This window comes from Anolis carolinensis, chromosome 6, assembly GCF_035594765.1.
Source record: "Anolis carolinensis isolate JA03-04 chromosome 6, rAnoCar3.1.pri, whole genome shotgun sequence".
Lineage (NCBI taxonomy): Eukaryota > Metazoa > Chordata > Lepidosauria > Squamata > Dactyloidae > Anolis > Anolis carolinensis.
Genome location: NC_085846.1, coordinates 38,706,743 through 38,725,485, shown reverse-complemented (window position 1 = coordinate 38,725,485; position 18,743 = coordinate 38,706,743). Strand labels below are relative to the sequence as shown.

The window sequence follows — 18,743 nt, the reverse complement described above, 5'->3', positions numbered from 1 at the left end:
GACCTCATCACACCTATCAATTTCAGCGTTCTAGGACACTTGCCAGTTAGTTGAGGGATAGATGGGCACGCAGCCTATCACAAGACGTTCCTCAACTTTTGGCCGAGGCCCTGTCCTCCGACTGGTGTGAAAGTGTCCTAGGACACTTTCTCGTAAACATGGGAAAACTATGTTGTGCTGGCTCCAATGGAACCAGCACTCTTCTGCTACAGTTGGGTGACACTTCCCCCATGTGATGGGGGAACCACGCTTGCTGGCAAAATGACAAGGAGAGAGGGTTTGTGTGATAAGGTCCTATGAAACCATTCTCTGAAGTTATTGTGCTAAATGTTGAACAAGAGAGTACATATCCTCCAACATATCCCAGATGAAAACTGAGACATGTAGGCCCAAGCAACACCCAAGTATAGTTAAACTGGCAAAAGTTGCTAATAAAGAAGAACACACAAGCTGGGGGAGGCTGCAGTTTTGGATGGATCACACTGGGGCCCATTCTACACAGCTGAATAAAATCCCACATTTTCTGCTTTGAACTGGAATATATGGCAGTGTGGACTTGGATAACCCAGTTCAAAACAGATATTGTGGGATTTTTTTTCGTGTCAGGAGCAACTTGAGTTGCTTCTGGAGTGAGAGAATTGGCCGTCTGCAAGGACGTTGCCCAGGGGATGCCCGGATGTTTTGATGTTTTTACCATCCTTGTGGGAGGCTTCTCTCATGTCCCCGCATGGAGCTGGAGCTAATAGAGGGAGTTCATCCACGCTCTCCTCGGGTGGGATTCGAACCTGGCAGCCTTCAGGGCAGCAACCCAACCTTCAAGTCACGAGACTTTAATCCACTACGCCATCGAGGGCTCCCCATTGTGGGATTATCTGCCTTTATATTCTAAATTATATGTCTGTATGGAAGGGCCCTGGGAAGGGCAGGATTCTTCCCCTTCTCTCCTCTCCCGAATGCTGAGGATACATCTACACTGCAAAATTAATGCATTTTTGACACCACTTAAGCTGCCATGGCTCAATGCTATGGAATCATGGGAGCTGTAGTTTAACAAGATCTTTAGCATTCTCTGCCAAAGAGTGCTGGATTCCAGTGGTATCAGACTGCATTAATTCCACGTTGTAGATGCACCTGAATTGGGTGCCAATTACTTTTGCACTTTGAACTGTAGCAAACTAAGGAAAAAGTGGCAGGTAGAGAAAGTAACTGGAGCATTTTAAAAGCATCTGGAAAAACGGAAAGAATAAGTGGAGTGATTTATGCCAAACTGGGGAGGTTGGAGTGTTTGGAAAAATTGAATAAGGAAAAGGAGAATAAATTACTGGACAAAAGCCATTGCAGCTACAGATAACAGGTAGGCAATAGTACATACCCCTTGTCAGGGCTGACCAATGCTTTTTCTTATTTCAAGGATGATCTTTAATTCTTAAAATAATGAAATCATTAGTTAAAATGGCATCTGAAAAAAGTCAAGCAACTATCGGAAGGAGTGATAGAAAGAGGAAGGGCATTTTCACTGTCTGTGAGGCAAAATGAACCCAAAGTATGCATGTGATCATAATTGCACTCACCCCAAAAATCCTTTGTTCCCTCTGGTGAGCAAGTCAACTGCAATTCTGGTTTAGGTTACTGAACAAGAACAATAGTGAGGTAGTGCTAGATGTCAGTGTGGATGCACTAATAGCAATTAATCTAAGATTGAAGTGCCCAGCCCTGGATAAAGGCAACTGCCTTCTGTTTTCATATATTATGGAGATTTCCTCTCTCTTTGCTTGTATACTTTTTGAACCAAAGCTTGGTAAGATCTATAAGGTAAAAGTAAAGGTTTTCCCCTGACATAAGTCTAGTCATATCAAACTCTGAGGGTTGGTGCTCATCTCCATTTCTAAGCCAAAGAGCCGGCGTTGTCCGTAGACACCTCCGAGGTCATGTGGCCGGCATGACTTCATGGAGTGCAGTTACTTTCTGCCAGTATTGATCTACTCACATTTGCATGTTTTCAAACTGCTAGGTTGGCAGAAGCTGGGGCTAACCGTAGGAGCTCACCCCACTCCCCGGATTCGAACTGCCAACCTTCCCGTCCGCAAGTTCAGCAGCTGAGCGGTTTAATCTGCTGCGCCACCTGGGGATCCTTGGTAAGATCTATAGCAAATTAAAATATAGCTCCTAATGAACAAATCAGAAAAACTTGACAGTAATTTTTAATACTGTAATTTAATAATGTAAATTACATTAAAACTAGGGAGTTCTTTTTCAAACACCCTGTATTTTCACTTAGTGTTATTATTTGACTATCCTCATTTTTCTGAGAATTTATGTTCTGCTTATTGTATTTCCAAGCCTTTTTTTTTTTTGGGGGGGGGGGGGGTTGGGTTACCTTACTTTATGAACTATTACTTGGGCAATGTAAATGCAGCAATAAATCCCAAATTTGAAACCTGGAACCTGTAAAGGAGCTGAGCTCTGTTGCTACCTGTTCAACATCAAGTTAACCAGACCAGCTCTTGGAAACCTTTCCTTTAAGTTACCAGCATGGTTTAGAAAACTGTTAATGATTAGTAGAGAGACAAATTAAAAAGGAATATCATCAAAGCAAATGGATACTGGAATTAATTATCTCCAGCCCTTCTACACTGCCCTATATAGGATTTGATCCCAGATTATCTGTTTATTCCAGAATATATGGCAGTGAAGAGTCATATACAGTAATCCAGTTCAGAGCAGATAATCTGGGATTAGATCCTGGGATATAGGGCAGTGTAGATCCAGCCTCCCAGGCAAAATGGTCATACTTTTTAAATGCATTATTCCGCTTTAACGCTTTCCAAATTTTGATATTTCATTTCTCCATATACGGTATCTTTCAAGCTTTGTGAGTAACTTGAAATAGGATTTTTTTAAACATACAAATATACATAGATACACCCATCTATGTAATTTTTTATTTCAAGAAGAACTTGAGAGAAATCCAACACATCCTTAGGAAACAATGCCAAACAAATGGTTGGTTGGTGTGCTATTGAGCACTGTAGCATGGCAGATCTTTCTAATCCGGTGCCCACTTATGGGGCAGGGACAATCCTAGTATTCCCCAATTGAGGAGTCTGGCACAACAGTATTCGCCATGGAAGGAAATCTAGATCCTTGGAATGGAAACCCTATTTAGAAGCAGAACTGGAAGGAGAGTCCCAGAAAGGCTTTGTAAAAGAAAAGTGGTAGGTTCATCTGTATGTTAATGGGGCAAATAAAGGAAACTGGAGTACAGGAGTTTCATTTAGCCCTGAGCCTATTTCTTTGAGAGCTCTGTGTATCAAAGCTCTGTGTCTGCAAGAGCTCAACCCACATCACTTGATATAATCATGAAACGACCATGGCTCTGAGCATAAGAACAGTGAGTGCAAATACACTACACAGTCAGCATTTATCATAGTGCAAAATACCTTCAATCATTGTCCCAACAGCTGAACAGAAGAAACCTTGCCAAAGAAAGAATTACCGTTAAGATTACCATGTTTTAGAAACACTGCACTTAGGAGAGTGACGATCCTATGCCAGTACAAGTACCTGGATGTACATCCCATTTAATACAGTGAGAGTAGCTCCTGTGTAAACTAAACATGCATAGGTCTGGAGTGCACATCAATCAATAAGCTTTCCCAGACATAAATGTCAAAATTGATCACAAAATCCCATTTTTCCTGAAAGCTGGATCACAAATCTAACACCATTTAGAGTATAACCCTTTGAAAAAAAATCTTTTCATCAACAAGCTGGTCAAGCTAAGCAAAACCTAGCTCAGTCGAGATATTACTCCAGGAACATATTTTCTCTATAGATAAAACTTTTGCAAGTTGTCACCATACACAAATCAACAAGAAGAAGAGTTGAATCAAGAAAAGAGGAGGAAAGGATTTTACTTTTCAGTCTTGAGAAATGGCAGTAGGATGCATCTTAAGTGTTTTTTCCTTGTAGTATACATTAGGATTAACAGAATTCTGTCGGAATTCAAACCTTCAAACATTGGCCCTTATTTTATTGATGGCCAGGATTTCAGGAGTCAGGAGCAGAGCTGAAACAGCTCCCCTTTAAGAAAAAGAAAGAAAGAAACGGAGCAAACATCGGCAGGTATGTGCGCAGCGTAGCAGGGAACACAAAACGAGAAGGCTTGGCATCTAGCCGGTGGCATTGGCCTGAGCAGAAGACCCCAAATGGTTCCTTCGGTGGCTTAGAAACCCCTTCCCCTTTTGCCCAAACTTCAACATTCAGCGTGTGCAATGAAGGTACAATGTGTATCTACAGGAGTGCCCCGAAGCGGCACTGGAGTTAGTCAATATGCAGACAAGGGCACCCTGCTCAGAAGGAGGCCCATATATACAACCCATGTGCAACAGAAATTAGAGTTCTAGTTCTCCCCAGGCTGGAGCAAGTGCTGGAGATGGCAGGTTTCCGAGGCGAGCACAGCCACAGCACAAAAGTCAATGTCCTCCTTTGCGGTTGTGCTTTTTCTTGCGACGACACCGTCCGCTGTTCCTCTTCCTCACGGCGCGGCCTGGAAGCTTTTAGGAGCCTTGATCCTTGCTACTGTGCGAATGTTAAAAAAGGGTTCAAGTTGTCCATTGCACCAGCAGCTACAGACGTTTGTGTGCATGCGCACACATACACACACACAGATGCACACATACACGCACCTCAAGCACACAGATATATTCACAATCATCTCTCTCTCTCACACACACACATTTTAGAAAGCATTCTAAGCTGAACCCACACCCATAATAACTTCACAACAAAACAGATATACCTGAGCAAAGCCCCAAAATTCCAAAATCACTCAACCAGACTTTTAGTAACCTGCATTCTTGTGCAACCTGCAAACTTGTCTGCTCTTCCCAACAAAATAAAACAAAACCCTTTTGGTCTCAGGAGAAAAATGCCTTACCTGGTTTGAATGTCAGTTTGCCAACCTGTAGACCGTCATGTGGACAAAGGAACTATACATCAGAATAATATTATTTTTCTACATCTATAACCTCAACAGGGTGGGGAGGGAAGAGCTTCAGTAAATGTGACAAAGTGTGGCAGGATAGGTTTGGTCCTTAATCTGTCCGGTATTTTCTATTTTATGAAGTTGTGGAGCTCTAACGGGATAGTATGGGGAAAGATAAGGGAGAGTCTTGGGCGATGAGTTAATCTGGGAAGACATTTTTTGGTCTGCAATTACAGTACCAGGGTTTTGGGGGGTTTTTTTACACTACTCAGGTATTGTAATGGGATCCTTATCCTATGAATACATCCTATGAAACTCTGGGAGTTAAACTTGGGGTGGGATCTCTAGAATTCTGTCACCAAACGCTAAATCCAAGAATTCTATGGAACAGATCCATGGTAGTTAACCCAACCAAGTATTATAATTGGGTTGTGCGAAAAGACATGTGTTTCTGGGAAGAAGCCCTCGTTGGGTTGCCAGTTTCTGCAGCTTGAGAGGAAAAATGGATAAAAATATACTTTGTGGAGGAAGAAACATGATAAAAAATAAACAAGATGCTGAGAAATTTTGCAGAATTCTGCATGGGCTGTAGGTCTGCAGGTGAAACGAAAAACCAATAACACAAGGATCTACTCTACATTGCTTGTTGTCCCGCAACCCCCTATTCAGCATGGCAACTGTAATCTAAACAAGCAACTCTCCTAAGAGTTCCACTTAATGCAGAATGTTCATTGAGGACTATGTCTTTTCTTTCTTTTGGTAGTCGTGTGTGGCAAGAAGGAACATAATTACTGTGATTGAAGTATATAGAGGTGGGAGGTTTATCCCTTTCCCCACCAGAGTGGAAAGCACCTCTACCCCTTTAATCCCTAAGAGACTCAATTCTAAAACAAATTACATGGGCATCTTTCCCGAAAGTGTTGGAAGGAGGGAAGTTTGCAAAGAGTTGCCTATACGGGATTATTAGCCACTCCGACATGCTAATTCCTTCTTAATTGGCCTGTAATTTTCAGACACAATAATCAACTATTCCCTGATTATCTACTAGAGATGAAGACATCTAGAGAAGTGCTATATGGTAGAAGCTGTAGTAAGTAGATCTCTAAATTTAGGCCAGACTCACACTCCAACAGACGTCTTGGACTATACCTCCTTTCATCTCACCTGCACAACCAATATGGATGCTGGTTGGAAATGAGAGAAGTTGGAGTACAATGCATCTGAATGGGTCACCAGTCTGGGGGAAGCTGTATTTACAGTGTTGATTCTCAGTGATTTCCTAGTCAAAGCCCACTTTGTTCTAATTTTCAGAAACGGCAATTTTAGGCAGTTGTTATGGTTGTGTGCCTTCACATTGTTTCAGTATTATGGTGACCCTAGAGGGAATCTATCACAATGTACTGGCATTAAGAGTGCATGGCTCACTTATGGTAAGCCAATGGGTTTACATAGACAAGCAGAGAATCAAAGGATAGGACCTTATCACATTGGAATATACTTCATTTGTGAGACTCTACGAATGCAATTCCAAACATGCCGTTTGTCCACTTCCATCAGTAATCCATTGGAATTTGTCTGCAAAGAGCTGCAGAAATGGAGTAAGAGCACATGGGATTCTCATCGTGGTTTTTTGATTTAACATGATTTTGATGCACTGTTTTTACATGTGAATGTAAAATCAGTATGCATTCCATCAGCTAAAATTTCAAGAGGTTGGTAATTTGAGACCTCCAGGCTACGTCACTGGAAGAAAAATTAATTTAAAAGCCATATAAGGGGGGCATTTGATCAGATTGGAAGGAGGCAGCCTTTCTTGATGTGACGTGTCAAAGCACAGTATTTTCAAAATGTAAGAATCAGGTGTGATGGGGTCAGTATGCATCTCATCTGAATGTAGTATGTATCTTGTACTTTAAAAAACCATGTGATGCATACCGACAAAAACAGAATATTTCCCAATGTGATGAGGTCCTTAGACTCCGCAGTCCAACACATGAACCACTTCATACACTCTTCTTTCCTATACTTATACATATTTGTTTTAGAGAGTGGAAGTAACCACCCTTCAAAAAGCTACATGGCCATGCCCCTACCCCATGATGACATTTCTGTGTGAATCACAGAATTAGGCACATTTCCTTGTCCAGATGGGCATTTGGCAGTGACTGCAGATGGTACTTGCAGTCCCAAAAGTACAAGGGTTATCCAGAAAGTAGATTACGTTTTGGAATTAAAAATGAACAAAGTATAGGAGAAAACATTTACTATATGCAGTTGAAAGCCACACCCAAATATCACTTCTCAACATAGTCACCATTCAAATCTAGGCACTTACCATAGCGATGAATGAGCTTGGCAACTCCTTCCCCACAAAACTCTGCCGCTTGCGTCCTCAACCAGCCGGTCATCCTTCCTGCAGCTGCGCATCGTTGCCAAAACGCTGCGTTGAGGACACAAGCGGCAGAGTTTTGTGAGGAAGGAGTTGCCAAGCTCATTCATCACTATGATACGTGCCTAGATTTGAATGGTGACTATGTTGAGAAGTGGTATTTGGGTGTGGCTTTCAACTGCATATGGTAAATGTTTTCTCCTATACTTCGTTCATTTTTAATTCCAAAACGTAATCTACTTTCTGGATAACCCTTGTAATATATCCAAGCTGTGAAAAACTCCCACTGGGTATGTTTTGGGATCCTAGTCACAATAATGGAGAAAGGGAAGTCAATCCTATTCTATCTCTCTAACCACCTCCAGCTATATTTAGCTGCAGAATAGAAAGACAAGCAGATACTTTGACGCTTGCTGTTTCTGCCTCCAATCTAGTTTTGCCCTGAGTTGGAAAAGTAACATTTTGAACACTAAGAACTTCATCACATGGATGAGGTCCATCATTGTGGTTCACCAGCCTCTGTGGTGAATCAGGGCAGTAGTGGGACAATCCTGGCACCTCAGCTGGCAGCTGATGCTTCCCCATCACACATGGGGAAGCGTCATAGTGTGGCTTAATCTGGCGGTAGCCCCGTTGTTCTTAATGGAACATGGGGAGGCTACCATGTTGGTGGTGCAACGTCCTACCACAGTGCTGCCCCAGTTCACCCATGAAGCCCTGCCAAAAGTCCTGCCATTGTATGATGAGCGGCATAGGGCTCTGTGAGTGAAGTGGAGCAGAAGCATCCTAAGATGCATATTTTTTTTTCATATGTGATAAGGTCATAAGTGATATAAGTATTCACATGAGCTTTCATGGAGATCTGTTCACTGCCTCAGATGAAACGAGGGACTGATATTGAAGCTTTAATATCACCCTATCGCATTGCATCTGAAGAAGTGGATGTATGTCCACAAAGCTCAGGCCAAAATATAAATCAGTATTGCTATATTTCTTTTCCCCCCATCCTCTCACCTTTTCTTTTTTGTGATATGATTGACTAACATGACAAAAACAAAAAACAATCTGAAATGCATGCGGGAGGAGAGGCAGGATTACTTAGTGATGAAGAAATAAGACTTTGGACATACAGTAAGGCTATGCTTAAAATGTGTGCTAAAGACCCATCATTTCCAGGACGGAAAATGCCTACATTATTATTTTTGGTGGTATCTAGCCATTCATGTGCTTGCATGAGAAAGTATGTATCGTATATATATATATATAAAAAACCCATATGGTAACTTGTCCCTTTGCTGTATGTATTAGCATTAGTTGCCTCAAAGCCACTTTTACATACATAAATCTCTCTTTTTTTTAAAAAAACTACAAAGGTAGATGTATCTATGGGTTCTCTTTTGAAAGGGAAGCCAAAATTTATCAATGGATTCAGGAGACCTAGGATTTTTTTAAAAACATCTGATCTGAATCCATTAATCTGGTTCCCATCATTCCAGGGGTTTGGCCTATGCAATATGCAGAGAAGCTATTCTAACCACTAAACCTCAGTTGTCTTCAGGGACCACATTCGGATATAAGCAATTCTTTTAGGTGGGGCTTTTCCAAAGGAGTGTATGCAAAGATATGAAAATATATAATACCTTGGGAGGGATAGTACAACACTATGCAACACGATCTTTGCTCCTGGGTTATAAATGTCATTTCCTAATAGGTTCTATCATAAAAATATGGAACAAGTTTATTAAACTGCAAAAACTTTGTTTTTGTAGAACATTCTGTAGCACATTTTGCTATAGTTTTTCAATGAATATCTCATAGTCTCAACCAGTTCAAACATTATTTGTGGCAGCCACAAAAACAAAGTTTCTGGAGTATAAGTACTACTTTCCAAGTAAGTACCACACAATTAAACAGGAAACAACACTTTCAAACCAGGAACAGAAAATGTTTCAAATTTCATTACATAGTGGAATGGAAGGAGTAAGGATTTATACTATTGATCCACTCACTGATCTGCAGTTCTGCTTAGCTTTAAAACAGACGTGCTGGAACACTGCCTTGGTGCATGTATAGCTTCTGAAGGTAATATTTTGCCCCCTAAATCAAGGATGGCTGACTCCTACAGCTGATCTTGTGGATAGCACCACGGAAATATATTCTGTTTTCAAGGCTTTAGAAACCAAAATATAAAAAGAGGGGAGTAGTTCTAGTTGGCAAATATATAGTAGAATCATTGCAAATACTAGTCATAAATGTGAATTTCCGCATGTCACTGCTGTGGCTCGAGAACACCAGAACTAGGTATGCTAGATGACACATGCCTACAATCAATCTATGAGAACTATAGGTAGTAAGATCTATGAGAACTATAGGTGGCACTGATGCATTGGAGGGGGCTGTAGAGAAGGGGGGGTGGGTCAATTGACTATACTCATATCCACATGGCCTCCAAGGCTGAGTTCACTCCAAGGGAAGGAGCAGGCAGGGTGTCTTCCAGGCACAGAAGCTGAGGACAGGAACAACGCTGCGCCCCTGGATTGTAACACGGCTTTTTGGTGTATCCAACATGGAACATTCCTTGGTGGGCATAGCAAAGTGAGGCACAGACGTAAAACCGTTAAGGGTAGAAGCAGTATCCCGTTTCGGCCCTGCATCCCCTAGGAAACGTGGTCTTGAGACGACAAATGGAGCACTCTGCAAGAGAGAAAGGCAGAGCCAGAGGCTGTCCAGGGGAATTTGTTCCCGTAGTGCAAGGTGGGGCAGGGCAAGGCAGTGCAATGTTGCCCCCTCCGAAAGGGAGGGCATCTCTCCTGCCCACATCCATCCAAGAGGCAATGGAAGACTTGGTGGCGTGGGATGTTGGTTATTTGCTGACCAGGAAGGGGAAAGGAAGGCATGTTGACCTTCCTCCCCACCCTACGGCATGAGAATACAGACCCAGCAGCGCAAAGATCAGGGCAATGAGTTGGGGCTAAGCCCCTCCCGACCTGTAACACAGAAGCAAGGGGGAAGTTTAGTGGCAGTGCATGAGTAAGAGAAGATGGCAAAATGGAGGTGATTGCAATGATTCCCCAATGAGATTAAAAGAGCCAGATGGACCTTTTCTTCACCAGAACTGAGAAATGCTCCTTTTGGTGGGAATAACAACCAAACCTCCAAAACCAACCAGTCATTGGACAAGTTGGTTACGAGATTTTGGAAGTTGTCGTCCAAAAGAGTAATATTTTAATGTAGCCACCCTCATCTTTTAGTACATTACTGAAACACCTGGAAGTATTTCCTCTCTAAAATCACCTGTCCATGATGGCTGCCCTCTTTTCACGTTGTGTGTTGCATGTTGCAGTCTTTTCCAGGCATGATGACTATGAAGGCACAATTGGTCTTCTGCAATATTTGTGTAGTTAGGCAAAGTGAGGCAGCTGCGACTGAGAACAGGATATCTGCCTTGAGCATCTTAAGAATGTGAGGACTGGTGGGTAACAAATTATTATTATTATTATTATTATTATTATTATTATTATTATTATTATTTTATTGTATGACACAGCAAACAAGATAGATATGCTGGATTTCGTATCTATCTTGTTTGCTGTGTCATACAATAAAATAATAATAATAATAATAATAATAATAATAATAATAATTATTATTATTATTATTATTATTTATTGGGCAATCTTTACGTGTTGGATGTGGCCTGCTATGCATCCCAAAGCAGTCTGCTCCCTCTAAATTTGCTAAACAATTTGCTAATGTTTGCTCCCATTACAAACATTAGTCATGTTTAGATTGAATTGTTTTACATGCATATAATGGGAAAGAATACCATCCTCACCATAGGCCACCCAATGGCTTAGGTTGGCCTTATTAAAGGCACCATTGTAACAGTCAACATCTTATGGACTTCACAAAAAATATCCAAAGTGCAAATGTAGATTGCAGAGAATGTACTTGAAACCAAATAGACCGTTTTGCACACGGAAAAATCCTGTCCTTAGAAGAGTTAGATTTGTATTACAAACGGAGAAACATTCAAAGATGAACATCCAAGCATATTGTTTACCAAGGCATTAAAATCAGCTATAAATTAATTTCATGGCTTTGGTTTCCTTATTACTTACGGTAGCTTTCCCTGAAATAATGAATGGGCAAATGTGGAGGCCCGACTGCTTACTGGTACTTATTTTTAGACTTCATCTTTATCCTCAGGGAGAGGTGCTTATAGATTTTTGTACTTTAGGTGACAAAGTAACTAGGCTAGCCATGAGCATGCTACATCTTGAGCTCTTGGGAATGGGCATGGTTTGCTTTCAGACCCAGGTGGCAAAATACCCTATTCCTGAACCTTTAGTGCAGATGGAAATAATCATGTTGCTTTCCAGATGATGTTGAGCTGCAAGTAGGCTTGTGCATTTTGGGTGAATCGCTATCCACTTTTGCTTATCGGATACCGAATGTCCCCTGTATCCATTTTCCAGTGCCTCCCGAAAACTGGCACACTGCCAAATGGGTGTTTTTGTTCAGCATCTGAAAACACATGTTCTTTTTGCCCCATTGGCAGCAATAGGAAACTTGCAAGGCTCCTCTTTCCCCTGGGAAACTTTTCTTTCTTCCCTTCAAGGGAACCTCAGCAACGGGGTTAAGAAAGCAGTCTATCCAGCCCATTATGGGGGGAACTTCCGACAGGCTCCCCTTCTATATCTTTTATTAAGACCTGAATTTTAAAAAGCATCACAGTTATCTCTCTTAAGTTTCTGGATCTTTTCCCTTCTGTTTGTAGAGGAAACTGGGTTTACTGCTTCTTAAAGCTGTTCTACTCTAGAGGAGAGGAAGGCACGCACACTTTCTTGTCTCCCAGCACCAACAGCTTTCCAAGGCATTTTAAGGAGGCCTTGACCTGGAGCTCAGTCGAGCTATCCTCCCTGGGCTACCTTAAAAATCCCCTCATTTGTCTGCAAGGCTGCAATCTCCTGTTTGCTTGGAGTTTTGCTTCCTTAAAGCTGTTTCTACTTTCTACTCTAGAGAGGTAAACTTCTCTTTTTGTTTGCTGGGTTTGCTATTATTAATAAGAATCTTTTAGAAGTATTTCCGGAAAAGAGGAAGGGAAGGAGAAAAAGAAGCGAAAAGGATGAAAGCCCCCAAACGCGCACATGTGCACCCCACCCACTGTCCCTCAGACCAGAAAAATAAGGAAGGTGGAGCCAAGATCTGCTCTCATTTGCTTTTGTGTCAAATGGGTGTTCGTGCCGGGAGGGCCCTTGCTGTTATGGGTTCCTGAAGTACCGAAGGTACTGAAAGAAACCGAGGAAATGGAAGAAACAAAATCTGTGCATAATCCTAGCTACAAATCCCTGCCACCATAGACAATAGTGAGAGCTTCAGCGATTTGCAGTCCAACTATTTCTGGAAAGCAACATGATTTCCACCTCTGTTTTAGCATCTCCTTGTTTGGCAGAAATCCATCAAGTACAGCCTCCTCCTTCTACATCTCTAAACTTTGGAAAATATGAGTTGCTCAACTATCTTTAAAGGAGCCATGTTAAGAGAAAAAAACGGAGCAATTCAACTCACATTGGATGACAGCATCTATCCAGCAGCTTTCGAGTTTAAAAATGACCTTGTAATAATTACCAGCACACAAATTATTTAAACAGAGATATTGACCGATCCCCTGAAAAACACATTTCTTAATAAGAACACCTCCTCCCATCTAATTTAGGCAGAACATCCTTTCATTATCCTGTGAAATAAAGTTGATGTGTATCAGAGGCACTTTCTTCTTTTTACCGTTTGATATACTTTGAGGATGAGATTTAGCAATAGAGATAGGAGCATATAACTACAATCTAGAAAATAATGTGCAGTTTTATCTTTTGTTTTAAAAGGAGCTTGCTTTTTATAGTAAACCAAAACCGCACTCATGTGTTCCATCTAAGAAATATTTGAATTGAGACACACATACCTTCCTCCCCAAACCCTGGCTCTTTTAAACTGCCGAGGAACAAGGAAGCCATGAAATGGGAATGCCAGGAGAATGGGCAGGCCACATTCACAAAATGATAATTTGCAATGGACAGTTAGCAGGGAGAAGCATGGGTGTAACCATGGGTCATCCATTCACAGAATCAAATGTTCTTCCAATTCATACCAAAATAAAATATCTTTTTGTACACACATTGAAAAAGGGAATGATTCTAGCCAAGTCTTTGTCTGGTGTCTAGCTCTCTATGTACAGCATGAAAACCCTAATTTCCAGCAGTCAACATGGTAAGACATTAGTTTTTGTGTACCAAAACTAGGACTTAGTGATGGTATGTCCAAGTATATATTAGTTCACTCTCAGATGTGGTAGGAGTAAGGAACTTGCAAACCTAACCACTGGCCATGCCAGCAGAGGTAATTGTTGATTGCAATAAGATACCTCTAAAAAGCATCAAATTGGGGAAGTAGCATTGTGGTATTGAATGAACTTTTTTTTCAGCTAAGGCAGATACACCTCACATCATCTGCAGCTAGTATAGCCAATGAGAGTTGGAGGTTACTGCCCAACACATCTGGAAGACTCCAGGTTGGAGAAGACTGGACTTATGTAATGTAATGAAAGATATGTTCCTGAAGACATATTTCTTCATGTGGATTTTTTTTTAATAACCATGGGAACCATGATTACCAATGCAACTACATTGTTGTTGTTGTCGTCGTGTGCCTTCTGACTTATGGTGACACTATTGTGGGGTTTTCTTGGTGAGATTTGTTCAGAAAGTGTTTGATTTTGTCTTCCTCTACTATTCTTAAAATTATATAGATGGCTTATTTATACAAGACACCATCATACAAGACACCAACATCCTACACATGGTGGCTCAAGTCTCCTCCTCTTCGATACAGAATTTGGGGAAAATTTTTGGATTACAGTTCTTCCAAATGCAGGATCTTGTGTGTCAAAAAGCAACTTTTCCAACCTCTGTTCTATTGTGCATGTATATTTGCACATAACCCATACTTGCTTTATGACTCATTCCATTTAGGGACAGCAAATGCTTGAATGGGTTCTTCTGCCCTGCTGTTTCAGGCTTAACATGTGCAAGACATTCAGTCATATAAATATATTTCCCTTCATCCTTCCAAAAACAGCTACCGAATTTGGGAAGTCTCAGCAACAGACCTCATCACACTAGAGCTTGGATCCACTTTAAATCCACTTTAGGGAGGGGCCTTTAAACAGCTCGGCCAGGTGCTGAGCCTCACCAAACTACAAATCCCAGAATTCTGCAGGAGGCAGAAACCAAATTTAAAGTGGATCCATGCTCTGGTGCAAGCTGGTTTGTTTTCCCATTCAGAATTGTTTTCCCCAATGGGAGAAGGGCAAGGGGTATCCATACTTGGGAATACAGCAGAGGAAGGAGGCCTCAGAAACTGCATGGAGATCCTGGCCTGACTCTAGTTGTTAGTCCCAACTTGTATACATCAATTGAATCAATGGAAGAGATGGCTTAATGATCTACCACAGATCCAATGTATTTTTTCAGACTGATGCTAAAAACAGGACTGAGGCCACTTGCAACTAAGGAGCAGGTGAGATCTGAGCCTCAGTTCAAACAAAATGCCCCAAGGATGGACTGCCTTATACACTTTAGAACAGAGCTTCTTAATTTTTAATTCTCTAGAAATTTTCAACTTCAGCTACCAGAAGTCTCCTACACCATCATAATCAATAACAAAGGTGTCTGGGAGTCAATACCTAGATATATGGAAGAGCCAAGAATCACTGCTTTAGATGCTAATTGCACTACATAATGGGACCTGGTAAGACTAACGGAAATCCTTTTGTAGTATGAGCTTTTGAAGATTCGGTCTACTTTGTAAGAAGTATATTATACTATTAGCTGTAATCATAGTGGAGACCCTTTAACCCTCAAGATGTTTTGGCTTACTACTCTCATTCACCTCACTGAACACAGTCAGTGAAAAGGAATAATAAGTGTAAGCCAAACCAAGATGGACGGGTGGAAGTGAGGTTCTTCTCACTCTTATGATAGTCTCTGAAACTGAAATTAAAGGTTTTTCGAAGTGGTAGTGTTTGCAATTTGTTTTTGGACTACAATTCCCAGTTTCCTAGCCAGCATGGCCAGAATGTTTGAAGAATTCTGGAAATTATAGTACAAAGTGTAACGTTCCTAACAGTTGGCTTTACCATGTCAGAAAAGTAGTGAGTCAATAACTGAGCTTCGAGATATTGGATGCAGGAGAACAGGCCAGGTACCCAGTGAATGGTGGAAAATCCTCAGGATCCAAGGAGATAAACTCCTCTTGTAATTTGCTCATATTCCAAACATTCCTCCTCACAACACAAAACAACAGAGGGAATGGAGGATGAAATATTGCAGTTGCTGTTGCTGGCAAGATGGACAAACAGGTGGATGGGTAAAGCTGGAGAAGCGACGGCATAAGCAAGATCCTCTTTGTGAAGAAGGGCTTCTGCAGGGGATCTGGCCCTGCCAGCTGCATGAGTGCCGCAAGCAAGGGAGAGCGGGGCAAGGAGGCAACAAGCAGTTGGCGGCTGATGGAGGAGGTGTTGGTGATGGAGCGATACTGGTGGTGAGAAGTGATGCTACACGCCCTGCTGAGCCGGGTCGTACCTTCCTCTGCGAATGTTCCTTTGCAAGCCGAAGAGAGAAGGAAAGAGAGAGGGGGAAGGGGGTTAGCAGGTCACTTCAGCTGGGAACCTCTTGGCCTAACCATCTCCAAGTCTCTGTGCCACATGCCATGGTCGGCGATGCAAAGTCCCAGCCACGCATGCAAAATCTTCTTACCATCCAGGACAGCCTTGGCGTAGAGAGGTCCTACCACCCCTGTCTCGTGGGGCGTGCCATCACAGCTCCTGCCAGAACTTAAAGGGTGTGCAGGCTTGGAACAGGAGGGGAGGGGGAGGTTTGCTGGCAACGTCAAGAAAGAAGGGGCAGCTTCGCCTGGGCCTTCCCTGCTGAACATTTCCATGGTATCTATGGATAAGCTAGAGGAAAGCTGTTTGAATTTGCCAACAGTTTACGAAGCCAAGATGTCGGTCACTGTTTCCCTCACGCCTCCATGTTCTTAGAATACTTTTCCTTTGCATAGATTGTTTATTTTTTTCTGAATTCCTTTATGCCATGGTTCTAGAAATTTCTGGATGATCTTCCCCAACAGAAAAAAGTAAATAGGCAAAAAAAAAATCTCAATTTTACAACTAATCGTTCCCTCAAAGCACACTTTCCTAAACTTGTGACATACCTTACCATTACAAAAAACAGAGTCCTAAATGGGAGAATTCAAAAAGAAGGAAATCCAAAGATGCTGATTAATTCCAGAGAAGGCGTTGCAAATCAGGAACAAAGGTGATCATTTATTTGGGGTAGAAGTCAAAGGGCTTAAACTCCTTCCCTTGCTATCCCCCAAACCTCTCCCTCCTTCCAGTGTTCAGAATAGCAGCAGTGGCTGAGTCAGAAGTGCCTTGCTTTCCAACGCAGGACTGTAGAGAGACAGGCGCTTACAACATACCATACCATACTAGTGATGAATTCTATGGAAGAGGGAGATCTTGGGGCTTGAAGTGGGATACAATTCACTTTGGAACTTCCTAGAGGATGGCATCAGCTGTGTACTTCACATCCCACTCCACATTCATGCCAACGTTCTCCCACTACCATGGTTTGAGTCATGCGGCACTCCTTCTTCATCCATGCAAGTGCCATTCCATGCAAAACAATCAAAAGAGGAACCAATTCTCTCTAGTTTAGAATAGACTGTCTCTTCCAAATAATCTAACACTACCCTGCCACACAGCTCCTGAGTGCCATCTTTGTCCAGTTATCCAACTAAATTAACTTTCACCTTTAAATAGCCCTATCAGACATGGCTATCTATCATGCAAACCCAAACGTGCATGGTCCAATATCAAATCATTCTCCCATCTATGGTGAAATCACTGTATGATTTCATACAGTGCTAGAACCTGCCAGTGGATATGCAGCCAGTTCTTCAAAGGAGAAGATATACTTTTTGGACTACAACTCCCTGAATCACTGAGCTAGGATGGCCATCAGCCAGCCGCCATGTAGTCCAAAAAAGATATATTTACCCTATTTGCATTCATCAGAAAAGTAGCTGGTCAAACTGGGCCTCAGAGTTTGGGGAAAGGCTAGGCTTCCCTCGGAACATCAAATGGACAAAAGAAGGTCAGAGACCATGTTAGATTACTGTCATTTGTTCAGATGCCCCACTATAATTTTTTGACTGTAATACCCATAATGTCTCAACTCTGGATGGTTACAAGTCATGCTGGATTGGATATTCCATCAGTAAAGGTCCAAAACAAGTAATTTCTCTGAGCTCTGGGACAGAGATGTTAAAAAGAGGAAATGAGACAGTAATACAAATCCCAAAACCAGATTTATGCAGACTGCAGTTAGAAATGTAGCCATGTTTATTAGTGGAGAGGGGGTGTCTCAACTGAAGCTTCAGGCACTTGCAGAACTGATTTGTAGGAAAGGGCAATATAGAAAAGATTCCCGTCTACTACTTCCACACAGAACATGTTCTAACTCTTGCCACAATACCCGAACAGCACCACTGGCTATGGGAGGTAAACTACAGTCAGAGCTTGGGAAAGTTATTTTTTGGACTCCAACGCCTGTAATTCTCCAACCAGCTTGGAATGTCCATTCTGGTAGGGGAGTTGTAGTCCAAAAATTAACCAATTACGGCATACTGATACATGAAAGCTCCAACAGTTATCAGTGAGTGCTTGCAGCTGGGAGTACCTGACAAGGAAGAACATCCTGTTGAGTTTCTAGTTTCCTTCTGCTGACATGTATCCTATTAGAAAGCCTCTTAAGACCCATGTCATATACTCCGTTTACAGGTAGCCAAGTCATTCCAATTTAAGCACATCATACACTGCACATTTAAGACAATCAAAGCACATCATTCACTGCAATTTTTTGTCCCAGTGTTGTCTGTATACGGCAAACACTGAAATGTTCCGTATCAAAGCAAAATCTATGCATTCCACATTCTCCCTCCCCCAAATGTGGTAAATGTGTGACTCTTACCACAAAGGGATGCCCTGAGGTTCCTTAACATGCACCATGCAAAATGTTTTGAGGGTAACCCTAACAAGTGGGCTTCCAAGCAGACCTGTAGTAAGCACTTTAGTTTTGACTGTGTTAGCCACACCTGAGCAAGAGTTGGAGTCGAAAATGGCTTAATAAAATTGACATGCAAACATTTGATGCTTCTTTCTACCTTCCCTAAAACTGCAGCCCAGGTTTGTCATATTTTCTTCCTGCAGCAAACCCTTAATTTTCTTTAGGGTGGATACAGACAGAC

At 41.8% G+C, this 18,743-nt stretch overlaps 1 protein-coding gene across 5 annotated transcripts in view; it reads right to left on the bottom strand.

The window, feature by feature from the left end:
* Nucleotides 1-2,195: 2,195 nt before the first annotated feature.
* The window catches only part of adam11 (ADAM metallopeptidase domain 11), a 105,401-nt gene continuing 88,853 nt past the window's right edge, over nucleotides 2,196-18,743 (bottom strand). For 2 of the 5 annotated variants that reach the window (XM_062957978.1, XM_016994519.2), the window contains one exon: nucleotides 11,309-16,033. In XM_062957978.1, the coding sequence (XP_062814048.1) occupies nucleotides 15,988-16,033 (46 nt within the window). In that variant the 3' untranslated portion in view covers nucleotides 11,309-15,987. Of the gene's footprint in view, nucleotides 10,364-11,308; nucleotides 16,034-18,743 lie in introns of those variants that run through there. The other 3 variants (XM_016994520.2, XM_008113210.3, XM_008113211.3) reach the window with 3 other exon arrangements.